The sequence below is a fragment of the Tachyglossus aculeatus genome, chromosome 2 (assembly GCF_015852505.1).
Source record: "Tachyglossus aculeatus isolate mTacAcu1 chromosome 2, mTacAcu1.pri, whole genome shotgun sequence".
Taxonomy (NCBI): Eukaryota; Metazoa; Chordata; class Mammalia; order Monotremata; family Tachyglossidae; genus Tachyglossus; species Tachyglossus aculeatus.
The window spans coordinates 171,237,711-171,255,022 of NC_052067.1; the positions used below are offsets into that span (position 1 = coordinate 171,237,711).

Consider the following 17,312-nt stretch of genomic DNA (forward strand, 5'->3'; position numbering starts at 1 on the left):
CCCCCCAGCTTTCCCGTGGCTTCCTAAAAACCGAACGCGGCGCGACGAGGCCCGGGGGGAAACCGAGGGGCGGTCAGTGGCCGCTTCCTTCGTCGAAGGACTCCACCCCGGAGTCGCTGCCCGCCGCCGCGATCTTCTCTTTGCGGCGACGCATGATCTCCTGCAGTTCGGAGCTGCCTTCGGTGTCCTGAGGGGAGGAGGAGAGGCGAAGGTGACCGCTGGACCTCATTCGGGGAGTTGTAAGCGATCGAGGGCATTTATTGTGAGCCCACCGTTGGGTAGGGACCGTCTCTCTAGGTTGCCAACTTGGACTTCCCAAGCTCTTAATACAGTGCTCTGCACACAGTAAGCGCTCAATAAATGCGATCGATTGCCCTCCTCCCCCTCTCCATCCCCCCCCCGCCTTACCTCAATCAATCAATCGATCGTATTTATTGAGCGCTTCCTGTGTGCAGAGCACTGGACTGAGCCCTTGGGAAGTACAAGTTGGCAACATAGAGAGACAGTCCCTACCCAACAGTGGGCTCACAGTCTACCTCCTTCCCTTCCCCACAGCAACTGTATATATGTATATATGTTTGTACGGATTTATTACTCTATTTAATAAAAATAATAACGATGGCATTTGTTAAGCGCTTACTATGTGCAGAGCACTGTTCTAAGCGCTGGGGGGGGGGGGGAATACAAGGTGATCAAGTTGTCCCACGTGGGGCTCACAGTCCTAATCCCCATTTTACAGATGAGGGAGCCGAGGCTCAGAGAAGTTAAGTGACTTGCCCTAGGTCACACAGCAGACATGTGGCGGAGCCAGGATTCGAACCCATGACCTCTGACTCCAAAGCCCGGGCTCTTTCCACTGAGCCACGCTGCCATTTATTGATTTATTTGACTTGTACATATTTATTCTATTTATTTCATTCTGTTAATATGTTTGGTTTTGTTCTCCGTCTCCCCCTTCTAGACTGTGAGCCCACCGCTGGGTAGGGACCGTCTCTATATGTTGCCAACTTGGACTTCCTAAGCGCTTAGTCCAGTGCTCTGCACACAGGAAGCACTCAATAAATACGATTGATGATTGATGATGATTGATTACTCTATTTATTGACTTATTTTACTTGTCCATCTTTATTCAGTTTATTTTATTCTGTTAATATGTTTGGTTTTGTTGTCTGTCTCCCCCTTCTAGACAGTGAGCCCGCTGTTGGGTACGGACCGTCTCTAGATGTTGCCAACTTGGATTTCCCAAGCGCTTAGTACAGTGCTCTGCATTATTATTATTATTATTATTATCTGTTGCCAAATTGGACTTTCCCAGCACTTAGAACAGTGCTCTGCACACAGTAAGCACTCAATAAATACGATTGATGATTGATGATGATTGATGACTCTATTTATTGACTTATTTTACCTGTCCATATTTATTCAATTTATTTTATTTTGTTAATATGTTTGGTTTGGTTGTCTGTCTCCCCCTTCTAGACAGTGAGCCCGCTGTTGGGTACGGACCGTCTCCAGATGTTGCCAACTTGGATTTCCCAAGCGCTTAGTACAGTGCTCTGCATTATTATTATTATCTGTTGCCCAATTGGACTTTCCCAGCGCTTAGAACAGTGCTTTGCACATAGTAAGCACTTAACAAATACCATCATCATTATCATTATTATCTGTTGCCCAATTGGACTTTCCCAGCTCTTAGAACAGTGCTGTGCACATAGTAAGCACTTAACAAATACCATCATCATTATTATTATTATCTGTTGCCCAATTGGATTTTCCCAGCGCTTAGAACAGTGCTGTGCACATGGTAAGCGCTTAACAAATACCATCACCATCATCACACAGTAAGCGCTCAATAAATACGATTGAATGAATGAATTGAGTGCTTACTACGCTCTGGGGAGAGGACGATGCAACGGAGTTAAGCGGGGAAGCAGCGGAGCTCAGTGGAAAGAGCCCGGGCTTCGGAGTCAGAGGTCAGTTGTATTTCTATTTATTCTGATGACTTGACACCCGTCCCCATGTTTTATTTTGTCGTCTGTCTCCCCCTTCACGACTGTGAGCCCGCTGTCGGGTAGGGACCGTCTCTAGATGTTGCCGACTTTTGTACTTCCCAAGCGCTTAGTCCAGTGCTCTGCACACGGTAAGCGCTCAATAAATACGATTGAATGAATGAATGAATCGATGGGTAGGGACCGTCTCTATCGGTTGCCGACTTGCACTTCCCAAGCTCTTGGTCCAGTGCTCTGCACACAGTAAGCGCTCAATAAATATGACTGGCTGAATGAATGAATGAATGGGTTCAAATCCCGGCTCCGTCAACTGTCAGCTGGGTGACTTTGGCCCGCTGTTGGGTAGGGACCGTCTCTAGATGTTGCCAACTTGGACTTCCCAAGCGCTTAGTACAGTGCTCTGCACACCAGTAAGCGCTCAATAAATACAATTGAATGAAGTCACTTCTCTGTGCCTCAGTTGCCTCATCTGTAAAATGGGGGTTAAGACTGTGAGCCCCCCGTGGGACAATCTGATCATCTTGTAACCTCCCCAGCGCTCAGAACAGTGCTTTGCACATATTAAGCGCTTAATAAATACCATTACTATTATTATTATTATTATTATTATTATTATCATTATTATTACAGCTCTGGAACTTCGTATGTGCTTAATGGGGATGAAGACTGTGAGCTCCCCGTGGGACAATCTGATCACCTTGTAACCTCCCCAGCGCTTAGAACCGTGCTTGGCACATAGTAAGCACTTAATCAATGCCATTATTATTATTACAGCTCTGGAACCTCGTCCCCCCCTCCATCCCCACCGTCTTGCCTCCTTCCCTTCCCCACATCACCTGTATATATGTATATATGTTTGTACAGATTTATTACTCAATTTATTTATTTGACTTGTACATATCTATTCTATTGATTTTATTTTGTTAATATGTTTGGTTTTGTTCTCCGTCTCCCCCTTCTAGACTGTAAGCCCACTGTCGGGTAGGGACCGTCTCTAGATGTTGCCAACTTGGACTTCCCAAGCGCTTAGTACAGTGCTCTGCACACAGTAAGCGCTCAATAAATACGATTGAGTGATTGAGTGATTGATACGTGCTTAATGGGGGTTAAGACTGTGAGCCCCCCGTGGGACAATCTGATCACCTTGTAACCTCCCCAGCGCTTAGAACAGTGCTTGGCACATAGTAAGCACTTAATAAATGTCATTATTAGTATTATTATGATTATTATTACAGCTGTGGAACTTCATAAATGCTTAATGGGGATGAAGACTGAGATCCCCCCGTGGGACAACCTGATCACCTTGTAACCTCCCCAGCGCTTAGAACAGTGCTTTGCACATGGTAAGCGCTTAATAAATGCTATTATTATTATTATTATTATTATTATTACAGCCCTGGAACTTTGTACGTGCTTAATGGGGGTTAAGACTGTGAGGCCCCCCGTGGGACAATCTGATCAGCTTGAAACCTCCCCAGCGCTTAGAACAGTGCTTTGCACATAGTAAGCGCTTAGTAAATGCCATTATTATTATTATTATTACAGCTCTGGAACTTCGTATGTGCTTAATGGGGGTTAAGACTGTGAGCCCCCCGTGGGACAATCTGATCACCTTGTATCCTCCCCAGCGCTTAGAACAGCGCTTGGCACATAGTAAGTGCTTAATAAATGCCATTATTATCTAGACTGTGAGCCCACTGTTGGGTAGGGACCGTCTCGATATCTTGTACTTCCCAAGCGCTTAGTCCAGTGCTCTGCACACGGTAAGCGCTCAATAAATACGATTGATTGATTGATTATTATTGTTACGGCTCTGGAACTTCGTACGTGCTTAATGGGGGTTAAGATTGTGAGCCCCCCGTGGGGCAACCTGATCACCTTGTAACCTCCCCCGTGCTTAGAACAGTGCTTGGCACATAGTAAGCGCTTAATAAATGCCATTATCATTATTATTATTATTACAGCTCCTGGAACTTCGTACGTGCTTAATGAGTACCGCAAAAAAAGAAACAAAAGACAAAAAACCCCGAGCTAAGAGTTTGGAGTTTTGGTTTCCACTGAGCATTTATTCTGCATACGGCCCCGGGCGGGCACCGGATCATTCATTCATTCATTCATTCAATCGTATTTATTGAGCGCTTCCTGTGTGTAGAGCACTGGACTAAGCGCTTGGGAAGTACAAGTTGGCAGCATCTAGAGACGGTCCTTACCCAACAGTGGGCTCACAGTCTGGGATGCAGTCCCTGCCCCCCAACCCTGGGGGAGAGGCCCGGCAGGGGAGGAGAGCGGGCATCGTCTTCTCCTTTTACAGATGAGGAAATCGAGGCCCGGAGAAGGGAAATGACCCACCCGAGATCACGGAGCAGGCCCGGGGGCCGAGCGGGGATGCCACCTTCTCTGGGCTCACAGTCTTCATCCCCATTTTACCCAGTTCCCAGATGAGGGAACTGAGGCCCAGAGAAGTGAAGTGACTTGCCCAAAGTCACACAGCTGGCAATTGGCAGAGCTGGAATTTGAACCCATGACCTCTGACTCCAAAGCCCAGGCTCTTTCCACTGAGCCATGCTGCTTCTCTAATAAGGGAACTGAGGCAGAGAGAAGGGAAGTAATAATGATAACGATAATAATAATAATGATGATGGCATTTATTAAGCGCTTACTATGTGCAAAGCACTGTTCGAAGCGCTGGGGGGAGGTTACGAGGTGATCAGGGTGCATTCCCAAGCGCTTAGTCCAGTGCTCTGCACAAAGTAAGCGCTCAATAAATACGATTGAATGAATGAATGAATGAATGAATGAGTCAGGTTGCCCCACAGGGGGCTCACGGTCTTCATCCCCATTTTCCAGATGAGGGAACTGAGGCCCGGAGAATAATAATAATAATAATAATAATAATAATTATGGCATTTATTAAACACTTACCATGTGCAAAGCACTGTTCTAAGCGCCGGGGGGAGGTTACAAGGTGATCAGGGTGTATTCCCAAGTGCTTCTTAGTCCAGTGCTCTGCACACAGTAAGCACTCAATAAATACGATTGAATGAATGAATGAATGAATCAGGTTGTCCCACGGGGGGCTCACGGTCTTCATCCCCGTTTTCCAGGTGAGGGAACTGAGGCCCAGAGAAGTGAAGTGACTTGCCCCAAGTCACGGAGCCGGGATTTGAACCCGTGACCTCCGACTCCCAAGCCTGGGCTCTTCCCACTGAGCCACGCTGCTTCTTCTCTGTGCCCTGGTCTGCCCCGGCCAGCCTCACGTCCAGGCCTGACTCTCATTCACTCCATCGCATTTATTGAGCGCTTACTGTGCGCAGAGCACTGTGCTAAGCGCTTGGGAAGTCCAAGTCGGCAACATCTAGAGGTGGTCATTTATTTCATTTCATTTTCATTTAATCGCATTTATTGAGCGCTTACTGTGTGCAGAGCACTGTACTAAGCGCTTGGGAAGTAGAAGTTGGGAACATATAGAGACGGTCCCTGCCCAACAGTGGGCTCACAGTCTGGAAGCTGGAGCAATGAATCGATCAATCAATTGCATTTATTGAGCACTTACTGTGTGCAGAGCACTGTACTAAGTGCTTGGGCAGCACAAGTTGGCAACATATAGAGACAATCCCTACCCAACAGTGGGCTCACAGTCCAGAAGGGGGAGACAGAGAACAAAACCAAACATATTAACGAAATAAAATCGATAGAATAGATATGTACAAGTAAAATAAACAAATAAGTAAACAGAGTCATAAATATGTACAAACATATATACATCTATACAGGTGCTGTGGGGAAGGGAAGGAGGAAAGGTGTTTGGTTTTGTTGTCTGTCTCCCCCTTTTAGACCGTGAGCCCACTGTCGGGTAGGGACCGCCTCTAGATGTTGCCAACTTGGACTTCCCAAGCGCTTAGTCCAGTGCTCTGCACACGGGAAGCGCTCAATAAATAATACGATTGAATGAATGAACTCTGATTTGATTTGTACATATTTATTCCATTTATTTTATTTTGTTAATATGTTTTGTTTTGTTCTCTGTCTCCCCGTCCTAGACTGTGAGCCCGCTGTCGGGTAGGGACCGCCTCTGTATGTTGCCGACTTGGACTTCCCAAGCGCTTAGTCCAGTGCTCTGCACACAGGAAGCGCTCAATAAATACGATTGATTGATTGATTGATTGATTGATGTTATTGATGCCTGTCGTCTACTTGCATTGTTGTTTGTCTCCCCCCTTCTAGACTGGAAGCTTGCTGTTGGGCAGGGATTGTCTCTGATATTGATTTATTTATTTTACTCGTCTATATCTATTCTATTTTGTTAATATGTTTTGTTTTGTGCTCTATCTCCCCCTTCTAGGCTGTGAGCCCACTGTTGGGTAGGGACCGTCTCTATGTGTTGCCAACTTGGACTTCCCGAGCGCTCAGTACAGTGCTCTGCACACAGTAAGTGCTCAATAAGTATGATTGCTTGATATCCATCTGGCTTTACTTCTATTTATTCTGACGACTTGACACCCGTCCACATCAAGCAATCAATCGATCGTATTTATTGAGCGCTTACTGTGTGCAGAGCACTGGACTAAGCGCTTGGGAAGTACAAGCGGGCAACATATAGAGTTGGGTTTGGTTGTCCGTCTCCCCCTTCTAGACTGCGAGCCCGCTGTCGGGCAGGGACCGTCTCTAGATGTTGCCAACTTGGACTTCCCAAGCGCTCAGTACAGTGCTCTGCACACAGTAAGCGCTCAATAAATACCATTGAATGAACGAATGAATGTTGCTGAATTGTACTTTCCAAGCGTTTACTGCACACAATAAGCGCTCAATAAATAATAAGAACAATAATAATGGCATTTATTAAGCACTTTAGTATGTGCAAAGCACTGTTCTAAGCGCTAGGGAAGTTACAAGGTGATCGGATTGTCCCACGGGGGCCTCACAGTCTTAATCCCCATTTTACAGATGAGGGAACTGAGGCACAGAGAAGCGACTGGCCCAAAGTCACACAGCTGACATTTGGCGGAGCCGGGATTTGAACCCATGACCTCCGACTCCAAAGCCTGGGTTCCTTTTTTTTTTTTTCGGATGGCATTCATGAAGCGCTTACTATGATGTGCCAAGCACTGTTCTCCATCGATCGATCGTATTTGTTGAGCGCTTACTGTGTGCAGACCACTGTACCGAGCGCTTGGGAAGTCCAAGTTGCCAACCCGTAGAGACGGTCCCTACCCAACAGTGGGCTCACAGTCTAGAAGGGGACTAGACTGAGTGAGTGACCACCGCCCAGGGCCAACGTTATTTATTTATTCTATTCATATTGATGTCATCGACGCCTGTTTCCTTCTTTTGATGTCCGTCTCCCCCCACCATAGCCTGTAAGCCCGCTGCAGGCAGGGACTGTCTCCGTTGCTGAATCGCACTTTCCAAGCGCTTGGTACAGTGCTCTGCACACCGTAAGCGCTCAATAACTGCGACCAAGACCACGCCCCATTATTTATTCTATTTATATTGATGCCTGTCTCCTTCTTTTGCTGTCTCCTCCGCTTTTAGACCGTGAGCCCGTCGCGGGCGGGGACGGTCTCTCGCCGTCGCTGAATCGTACCTTCCAAGCGCTTAGTCCAGTGCTCCGCACACGGTAAGCGCTCAAGAAATCCGATCGAACGGTGCTTTGCACATAGTAAGCGCTTGATAGATACCATTATTATTATCATTATTAATGGGTGACGTGGGCTTGGAACCCGTTGCCCCGGAGGCCTCGCTCGGCCCCGTGCTCTTCCCCGCCCGCGTGCGCCGCAGATTCTTCCCGATTCCCTCCGGCCCCGTCCTCCCGCTTCCCGGCTCTCTCCATCGCACCGACAGACCCACGCACGACCACACCGGCCTATGGCAAATGCTATTTATTGCAGACCTCCCGCCGGCCGGTGTGGAAAAAGGCGCTACGAAAATCAGGGAGCCTAGATGACGTCCCCCGTGGCATCGTGTTTAAAATAGACGACGGTCGTGTCGTCCCTTCGTGTACGCGAAACGGGAGGACGTGGAGTGGCAAAAATCGTGTGTGTGTGTGTGTGCGTGTGTGCGCGCGTCCCACGTACCAATCTGTCGGGAAATCCGGGCCCTCGTTCTCCAGATCTCTCGCGGGATTGTCGGTTTGATGGCTCGCCTTCCCGGGAGGGGGGAAGCCGACCCCTCCGACGGACTCGGCTAGAGGACGGCCCCTTGGCCGAACTCCAATAGAGGACGCTCGCCCGCTCGGAGACCAAGGCCCGCTGATCTTCCCAACCCCATTCGCGGGTGCCATCTTTGTCGGCGAAGCCAAGATGGCAAGCGTTGGCTTTCGGAGTCAATCCCGGGCCGCCGGGCCCTGCCATCCCTCTCCTCCGGCCCGGCCCTCCACCCGCGGCCTCCGGCCACGCCGGACCCATCCCTCTCCTCCGGAGGGAACGAGGGGCGAAGAGGAAGAAGGCCTTCCCGCCGCCCCTTGACCCCGGCGTTCCCCTTCGTGCAGTGAGAATGACGACGACGACGACGACGACGATAAGGCTGCTCTTGATTGGGGCCAGCCCTTCAAACGCTTCCCGCCTCATCTCGGCGAGCTTCCTTCAGGGCGACCGATTGGGTACCAGAAAACGAAAAAGGAGTGCGATTTGGTTTTTTCTCCCCCACCCCCCCCACCCCCCCCCAGCTTTCCCGTGGCTTCCTAAAAACCGAACGCGGCGCGACGAGGCCCGGGGGGAAACCGAGGGGCGGTCAGTGGCCGCTTCCTTCGTCGAAGGACTCCACCCCGGAGTCGCTGCCCGCCGCCGCGATCTTCTCTTTGCGGCGACGCATGATCTCCTGCAGTTCGGAGCTGCCTTCGGTGTCCTGAGGGGAGGAGGAGAGGCGAAGGTGACCGCTGGACCTCATTCGGGGAGTTGTAAGCGATCGAGGGCATTTATTGTGAGCCCACCGTTGGGTAGGGACCGTCTCTCTAGGTTGCCAACTTGGACTTCCCAAGCTCTTAATACAGTGCTCTGCACACAGTAAGCGCTCAATAAATGCGATCGATTGCCCTCCTCCCCCTCTCCATCCCCCCCCGCCTTACCTCAATCAATCAATCGATCGTATTTATTGAGCGCTTCCTGTGTGCAGAGCACTGGACTGAGCCCTTGGGAAGTACAAGTTGGCAACATAGAGAGACAGTCCCTACCCAACAGTGGGCTCACAGTCTACCTCCTTCCCTTCCCCACAGCAACTGTATATATGTATATATGTTTGTACGGATTTATTACTCTATTTAATAAAAATAATAACGATGGCATTTGTTAAGCGCTTACTATGTGCAGAGCACTGTTCTAAGCGCTGGGGGGGGGGGGGGAATACAAGGTGATCAAGTTGTCCCACGTGGGGCTCACAGTCCTAATCCCCATTTTACAGATGAGGGAGCCGAGGCTCAGAGAAGTTAAGTGACTTGCCCTAGGTCACACAGCAGACATGTGGCGGAGCCAGGATTCGAACCCATGACCTCTGACTCCAAAGCCCGGGCTCTTTCCACTGAGCCACGCTGCCATTTATTGATTTATTTGACTTGTACATATTTATTCTATTTATTTCATTCTGTTAATATGTTTGGTTTTGTTCTCCGTCTCCCCCTTCTAGACTGTGAGCCCACCGCTGGGTAGGGACCGTCTCTATATGTTGCCAACTTGGACTTCCTAAGCGCTTAGTCCAGTGCTCTGCACACAGGAAGCACTCAATAAATACGATTGATGATTGATGATGATTGATTACTCTATTTATTGACTTATTTTACTTGTCCATCTTTATTCAGTTTATTTTATTCTGTTAATATGTTTGGTTTTGTTGTCTGTCTCCCCCTTCTAGACAGTGAGCCCGCTGTTGGGTACGGACCGTCTCTAGATGTTGCCAACTTGGATTTCCCAAGCGCTTAGTACAGTGCTCTGCATTATTATTATTATTATTATTATCTGTTGCCAAATTGGACTTTCCCAGCACTTAGAACAGTGCTCTGCACACAGTAAGCACTCAATAAATACGATTGATGATTGATGATGATTGATGACTCTATTTATTGACTTATTTTACCTGTCCATATTTATTCAATTTATTTTATTTTGTTAATATGTTTGGTTTGGTTGTCTGTCTCCCCCTTCTAGACAGTGAGCCCGCTGTTGGGTACGGACCGTCTCCAGATGTTGCCAACTTGGATTTCCCAAGCGCTTAGTACAGTGCTCTGCATTATTATTATTATCTGTTGCCCAATTGGACTTTCCCAGCGCTTAGAACAGTGCTTTGCACATAGTAAGCACTTAACAAATACCATCATCATTATCATTATTATCTGTTGCCCAATTGGACTTTCCCAGCTCTTAGAACAGTGCTGTGCACATAGTAAGCACTTAACAAATACCATCATCATTATTATTATTATCTGTTGCCCAATTGGATTTTCCCAGCGCTTAGAACAGTGCTGTGCACATGGTAAGCGCTTAACAAATACCATCACCATCATCACACAGTAAGCGCTCAATAAATACGATTGAATGAATGAATTGAGTGCTTACTACGCTCTGGGGAGAGGACGATGCAACGGAGTTAAGCGGGGAAGCAGCGGAGCTCAGTGGAAAGAGCCCGGGCTTCGGAGTCAGAGGTCAGTTGTATTTCTATTTATTCTGATGACTTGACACCCGTCCCCATGTTTTATTTTGTCGTCTGTCTCCCCCTTCACGACTGTGAGCCCGCTGTCGGGTAGGGACCGTCTCTAGATGTTGCCGACTTTTGTACTTCCCAAGCGCTTAGTCCAGTGCTCTGCACACGGTAAGCGCTCAATAAATACGATTGAATGAATGAATGAATCGATGGGTAGGGACCGTCTCTATCGGTTGCCGACTTGCACTTCCCAAGCTCTTGGTCCAGTGCTCTGCACACAGTAAGCGCTCAATAAATATGACTGGCTGAATGAATGAATGAATGGGTTCAAATCCCGGCTCCGTCAACTGTCAGCTGGGTGACTTTGGCCCGCTGTTGGGTAGGGACCGTCTCTAGATGTTGCCAACTTGGACTTCCCAAGCGCTTAGTACAGTGCTCTGCACACCAGTAAGCGCTCAATAAATACAATTGAATGAAGTCACTTCTCTGTGCCTCAGTTGCCTCATCTGTAAAATGGGGGTTAAGACTGTGAGCCCCCCGTGGGACAATCTGATCATCTTGTAACCTCCCCAGCGCTCAGAACAGTGCTTTGCACATATTAAGCGCTTAATAAATACCATTACTATTATTATTATTATTATTATTATTATTATCATTATTATTACAGCTCTGGAACTTCGTATGTGCTTAATGGGGATGAAGACTGTGAGCTCCCCGTGGGACAATCTGATCACCTTGTAACCTCCCCAGCGCTTAGAACCGTGCTTGGCACATAGTAAGCACTTAATCAATGCCATTATTATTATTACAGCTCTGGAACCTCGTCCCCCCCCTCCATCCCCACCGTCTTGCCTCCTTCCCTTCCCCACATCACCTGTATATATGTATATATGTTTGTACAGATTTATTACTCAATTTATTTATTTGACTTGTACATATCTATTCTATTGATTTTATTTTGTTAATATGTTTGGTTTTGTTCTCCGTCTCCCCCTTCTAGACTGTAAGCCCACTGTCGGGTAGGGACCGTCTCTAGATGTTGCCAACTTGGACTTCCCAAGCGCTTAGTACAGTGCTCTGCACACAGTAAGCGCTCAATAAATACGATTGAGTGATTGAGTGATTGATACGTGCTTAATGGGGGTTAAGACTGTGAGCCCCCCGTGGGACAATCTGATCACCTTGTAACCTCCCCAGCGCTTAGAACAGTGCTTGGCACATAGTAAGCACTTAATAAATGTCATTATTAGTATTATTATGATTATTATTACAGCTGTGGAACTTCATAAATGCTTAATGGGGATGAAGACTGAGATCCCCCCGTGGGACAACCTGATCACCTTGTAACCTCCCCAGCGCTTAGAACAGTGCTTTGCACATGGTAAGCGCTTAATAAATGCTATTATTATTATTATTATTATTATTATTACAGCCCTGGAACTTTGTACGTGCTTAATGGGGGTTAAGACTGTGAGGCCCCCCGTGGGACAATCTGATCAGCTTGAAACCTCCCCAGCGCTTAGAACAGTGCTTTGCACATAGTAAGCGCTTAGTAAATGCCATTATTATTATTATTATTACAGCTCTGGAACTTCGTATGTGCTTAATGGGGGTTAAGACTGTGAGCCCCCCGTGGGACAATCTGATCACCTTGTATCCTCCCCAGCGCTTAGAACAGCGCTTGGCACATAGTAAGTGCTTAATAAATGCCATTATTATCTAGACTGTGAGCCCACTGTTGGGTAGGGACCGTCTCGATATCTTGTACTTCCCAAGCGCTTAGTCCAGTGCTCTGCACACGGTAAGCGCTCAATAAATACGATTGATTGATTGATTATTATTGTTACGGCTCTGGAACTTCGTACGTGCTTAATGGGGGTTAAGATTGTGAGCCCCCCGTGGGGCAACCTGATCACCTTGTAACCTCCCCCGTGCTTAGAACAGTGCTTGGCACATAGTAAGCGCTTAATAAATGCCATTATCATTATTATTATTACAGCTCCTGGAACTTCGTACGTGCTTAATGAGTACCGCAAAAAAAGAAACAAAAAACCCCGAGCTAATAGTTTGGAGTTTTGGTTTCCACTGAGCATTTATTCTGCATACGGCCCCGGGCGGGCACCGGATCATTCATTCATTCATTCAATCGTATTTATTGGGCGCTTACTGTGTGCAGAGCACTGGACTAAGCGCTTGGGAAGTACAAGTTGGCAGCATATAGAGACGGTCCTTACCCAACAGTGGGCTCACAGTCTGGGATGCAGTCCCTGCCCCCCCAACCCTGGGGGAGAGGCCCGGCAGGGGAGGAGAGCGGGCATCGTCTTCTCCTTTCACAGATGAGGAAATCGAGGCCCGGAGAAGGGAAATGACCCACCCGAGATCACGGAGCAGGCCCGGGGGCAGAGCGGGGATGCCACCTTCTCTGGGCTCACAGTCTTCATCCCCATTTTACCCAGTTCCCAGATGAGGGAACTGAGGCCCAGAGAAGTTAAGTGACTTGCCCAAAGTCACACAGCTGGCAATTGGCAGAGCTGGAATTTGAACCCATGACCTCTGACTCCAAAGCCCAGGCTCTTTCCACTGAGCCATGCTGCTTCTCTAATAAGGGAACTGAGGCAGAGAGAAGGGAAGTAATAATGATAACGATAATAATAATAATGATGATGGCATTTATTAAGCGCTTACTATGTGCAAAGCACTGTTCGAAGCGCTGGGGGGAGGTTACGAGGTGATCAGGGTGTATTCCCAAGCGCTTAGTCCAGTGCTCTGCACAAAGTAAGCGCTCAATAAATACGATTGAATGAATGAATGAATGAATGAATGAGTCAGGTTGCCCCACAGGGGGCTCACGGTCTTCATCCCCATTTTCCAGATGAGGGAACTGAGGCCCGGAGAAGAAGAAGAAGAAGAATAATAATAATAATTATGGCATTTATTAAACACTTACTATGTGCAAAGCACTGTTCTAAGCGCCGGGGGGAGGTTACAAGGTGATCAGGGTGTATTCCCAAGTGCTTCTTAGTCCAGTGCTCTGCACACAGTAAGCACTCAATAAATACGACTGAATGAATGAATGAATGAATCAGGTTGTCCCACGGGGGGCTCACGGTCTTCATCCCCGTTTTCCAGGTGAGGGAACTGAGGCCCAGAGAAGTGAAGTGACTTGCCCCAAGTCACGGAGCCGGGATTTGAACCCGTGACCTCCGACTCCCAAGCCTGGGCTCTTCCCACTGAGCCACGCTGCTTCTTCTCTGTGCCCTGGTCTGCCCCGGCCAGCCTCACGTCCAGGCCTGACTCTCATTCACTCCATCGCATTTATTGAGCGCTTACTGTGCGCAGAGCACTGTGCTAAGCGCTTGGGAAGTCCAAGTCGGCAACATCTAGAGGTGGTCATTTATTTCATTTCATTTTCATTTAATCGCATTTATTGAGCGCTTACTGTGTGCAGAGCACTGTACTAAGCGCTTGGGAAGTAGAAGTTGGGAACATATAGAGACGGTCCCTGCCCAACAGTGGGCTCACAGTCTGGAAGCTGGAGCAATGAATCGATCAATCAATTGCATTTATTGAGCACTTACTGTGTGCAGAGCACTGTACTAAGTGCTTGGGCAGCACAAGTTGGCAACATACAGAGACGGTCCCTACCCAACAGTGGGCTCGCAGTCTAGGAGGGGGAGACAGAGAACAAAACCAAACATATTAACGAAATAAAATCGATAGAATAGATATGTACAAGTAAAATAAACAAATAAGTAAACAGAGTCATAAATATGTACAAACATATATACATCTATACAGGTGCTGTGGGGAAGGGAAGGAGGAAAGGTGTTTGGTTTTGTTGTCTGTCTCCCCCTTTTAGACCGTGAGCCCACTGTTGGGTAGGGACCGCCTCTAGATGTTGCCAACTTGGACTTCCCAAGCGCTTAGTCCAGTGCTCTGCACACGGGAAGCGCTCAATAAATACGATTGAATGAATGAACTCTGATTCGATTTGTACACATTCATTCCATTTATTTTATTTTGTTAATATGTTTTGTTTTGTTCTCTGTCTCCCCGTCCTAGACTGTGAGCCCGCTGTCGGGTAGGGACCGCCTCTGTATGTTGCCGACTTGGACTTCCCAAGCGCTTAGTCCAGTGCTCTGCACACAGGAAGCGCTCAATAAATACGATTGATCGATTGATTGATGTTATTGATGCCTGTCGTCTACTTGCATTGTTGTTTGTCTCCCCCCCTTCTAGACTGGAAGCTTGCTGTTGGGCAGGGATTGTCTCTGATATTGATTTATTTATTTTACTCGTCCATATCTATTCTATTTTGTTAATATGTTTTGTTTTGTGCTCTATCTCCCCCTTCTAGGCTGTGAGCCCACTGTTGGGTAGGGACCGTCTCTATGTGTTGCCAACTTGGACTTCCCGAGCGCTTAGCACAGTGCTCTGCACACAGTAAGTGCTCAATAAGTATGATTGCTTGATATCCATCTGGCTTTACTTCTATTTATTCTGACGACTTGACACCCGTCCACATCAATCAATCAATCGATCGTATTTACTGAGCGCTCACTGTGTGCAGAGCACTGGACTAAGCGCTTGGGAAGTACAAGCGGGCAACATATAGAGTTGGGTTTGGTTGTCCGTCTCCCCCTTCTAGACTGCGAGCCCGCTGTCGGGCAGGGACCGTCTCTAGATGTTGCCAACTTGGACTTCCCAAGCGCTTAGTACAGTGCTCTGCACACAGTAAGCGCTCAATAAATACCATTGAATGAATGAATGAATGTTGCTGAATTGTACTTTCCAAGCGTTTACTGCACACAATAAGCGCTCAATAAATAATAAGAACAACAATAATGGCATTTATTAAGCACTTTACTGTGTGCAAAGCACTGTTCTAAGCGCTAGGGAAGTTACAAGGTGATCAGAGATTGTCCCACGGGGGCCTCACAGTCTTAATCCCCATTTTACAGATGAGGGAACTGAGGCACAGAGAAGCGACTGGCCCAAAGTCACACAGCTGACATTTGGCGGAGCCGGGATTTGAACCCATGACCTCCGACTCCAAAGCCTGGGTTCCTTTTTTTTTTTTTCGGATGGCATTTATGAAGCGCTTACTATGACGTGCAAAGCACTGTTCTTCATCGATCGATCGTATTTGTTGAGCGCTTACTGTGTGCAGACCACTGTACTAAGCGCTTGGGAAGTCCAAGTTGCCAACCCGTAGAGACGGTCCCTACCCAACAGTGGGCTCACAGTCTAGAAGGGGACTAGACTGAGTGAATGACCACCGCCCAGGGCCAACGTTATTTATTTATTCTATTCATATTGATGTCATCGATGCCTGTTTCCTTCTTTTGATGTCCGTCTCCCCCCACCATAGCCTGTAAGCCCGCTGCAGGCAGGGACTGTCTCCGTTGCTGAATCGCACTTTCCAAGCGCTTGGTACAGTGCTCTGCACACCGTAAGCGCTCAATAACTGCGACCAAGACCACGCCCCATTATTTATTCTATTTATATTGATGCCTGTCTCCTTCTTTTGCTGTCTCCTCCGCTTTTAGACCGTGAGCCCGTCGCGGGCGGGGACGGTCTCTCGCCGTCGCTGAATCGTACCTTCCAAGCGCTTAGTCCAGTGCTCCGCACACGGTAAGCGCTCAATAAATCCGATGGAACGGTGCTTTGCACATAGTAAGCGCTTGATAGATACCATTAGTATTATTATTATTATTAATGGGTGACGTGGGCTTGGAACCCGTTGCCCCGGAGGCCTCGCTCGGCCCCGTGCTCTTCCCCGCCCGCGTGCGCCGCAGATTCTTCCCGATTCCCTCCGGCCCCGTCCTCCCGCTTCCCGGCTCTCTCCATCGCACCGACAGACCCACGCACGACCACACCGGCCTATGGCAAATGCTATTTATTGCAGACCTCCCGCCGGCCGGTGTGGAAAAAGGCGCTACGAAAATCAGGGAGCCTAGATGACGTCCCCCGTGGCATCGTGTTTAAAATAGACGACGGTCGTGTCGTCCCTTCGTGTACGCGAAACGGGAGGACGTGGAGTGGCAAAAATCGTGTGTGTGTGTGTGTGTGTGCGTGTGCGCGCGTCCCACGTACCAATCTGTCGGGAAATCCGGGCCCTCGTTCTCCAGATCTCTCGCGGGATTGTCGGTTTGATGGCTCGCCTTCCCGGGAGGGGGGAAGCCGACCCCTCCGACGGACTCGGCTAGAGGACGGCCCCTTGGCCGAACTCAAATAGAGGACGCTCGCCCGCTCGGAGACGAAGGCCCGCTGATCTTCCCAACCCCATTCGCGGGTGCCATCTTTGTCGGCGAAGCCGAGATGGCAAGCGTTGGCTTTCGGAGTCAATCCCGGGCCGCCGGGCCCTGCCATCCCTCTCCTCCGGCCCGGCCCTCCACCCGCGGCCTCCGGCCACGCCGGACCCATCCCTCTCCTCCGGAGGGAACGAGGGGCGAAGAGGAAGAAGGCCTTCCCGCCGCCCCTTGACCCCGGCGTTCCCCTTCGTGCAGTGAGAATGACGACGACGACGACGACGACGACGATAAGGCTGCTCTTGATTGGGGCCAGCCCTTCAAACGCTTCCCGCCTCATCTCGGCGAGCTTCCTTCAGGGCGACCGATTGGGTACCAGAAAACGAAAAAGGAGTGCGATTTGGTTTTTTCTCCCCCCCACCCC

At 48.7% G+C, this 17,312-nt stretch overlaps 2 protein-coding genes across 2 annotated transcripts; both read right to left on the reverse strand.

Moving 5' to 3' along the window:
* Positions 1-6: 6 nt before the first annotated feature.
* Positions 7-8,635, reverse strand: LOC119946677. The gene is made up of 2 exons (XM_038768095.1): positions 8,084-8,635; positions 7-187 (listed from the first exon to the last, which is right to left on the reverse strand). The coding sequence occupies exons 1-2, from the start codon at positions 8,573-8,575 to the stop codon at positions 74-76; spliced, it is 606 nt and encodes a 201-aa protein (XP_038624023.1). The 5' UTR covers positions 8,576-8,635; the 3' UTR covers positions 7-73.
* A 33-nt stretch (positions 8,636-8,668) lies between these two features.
* On the reverse strand, positions 8,669-17,288 carry LOC119946687. Its single transcript, XM_038768105.1, has 2 exons — positions 16,734-17,288; positions 8,669-8,852 (listed from the first exon to the last, which is right to left on the reverse strand). Exons 1-2 carry the CDS (start codon positions 17,226-17,228, stop codon positions 8,739-8,741), a joined length of 609 nt encoding a protein of 202 aa, XP_038624033.1. The 5' UTR covers positions 17,229-17,288; the 3' UTR covers positions 8,669-8,738.
* Between the last annotated feature and the right edge of the window lie 24 nt (positions 17,289-17,312).

Bases quoted from the DNA above. Each gene is read 5' to 3' on its own strand.
- LOC119946677 (XM_038768095.1), bottom strand. From the start codon at position 8,575: ATGAGGCGGGAAGCGTTTGAAGGGCTGGCCCCAATCAAGAGCAGCCTT. The intron at 188-8,083 runs GTACGTGGGACG...TCCTCCCCTCAG, and splicing joins CCGGATTTCCCGACAGATTG to GACACCGAAGGCAGCTCCGA.
- LOC119946687 (XM_038768105.1), bottom strand. From the start codon at position 17,228: ATGAGGCGGGAAGCGTTTGAAGGGCTGGCCCCAATCAAGAGCAGCCTT. The intron at 8,853-16,733 runs GTACGTGGGACG...TCCTCCCCTCAG, and splicing joins CCGGATTTCCCGACAGATTG to GACACCGAAGGCAGCTCCGA.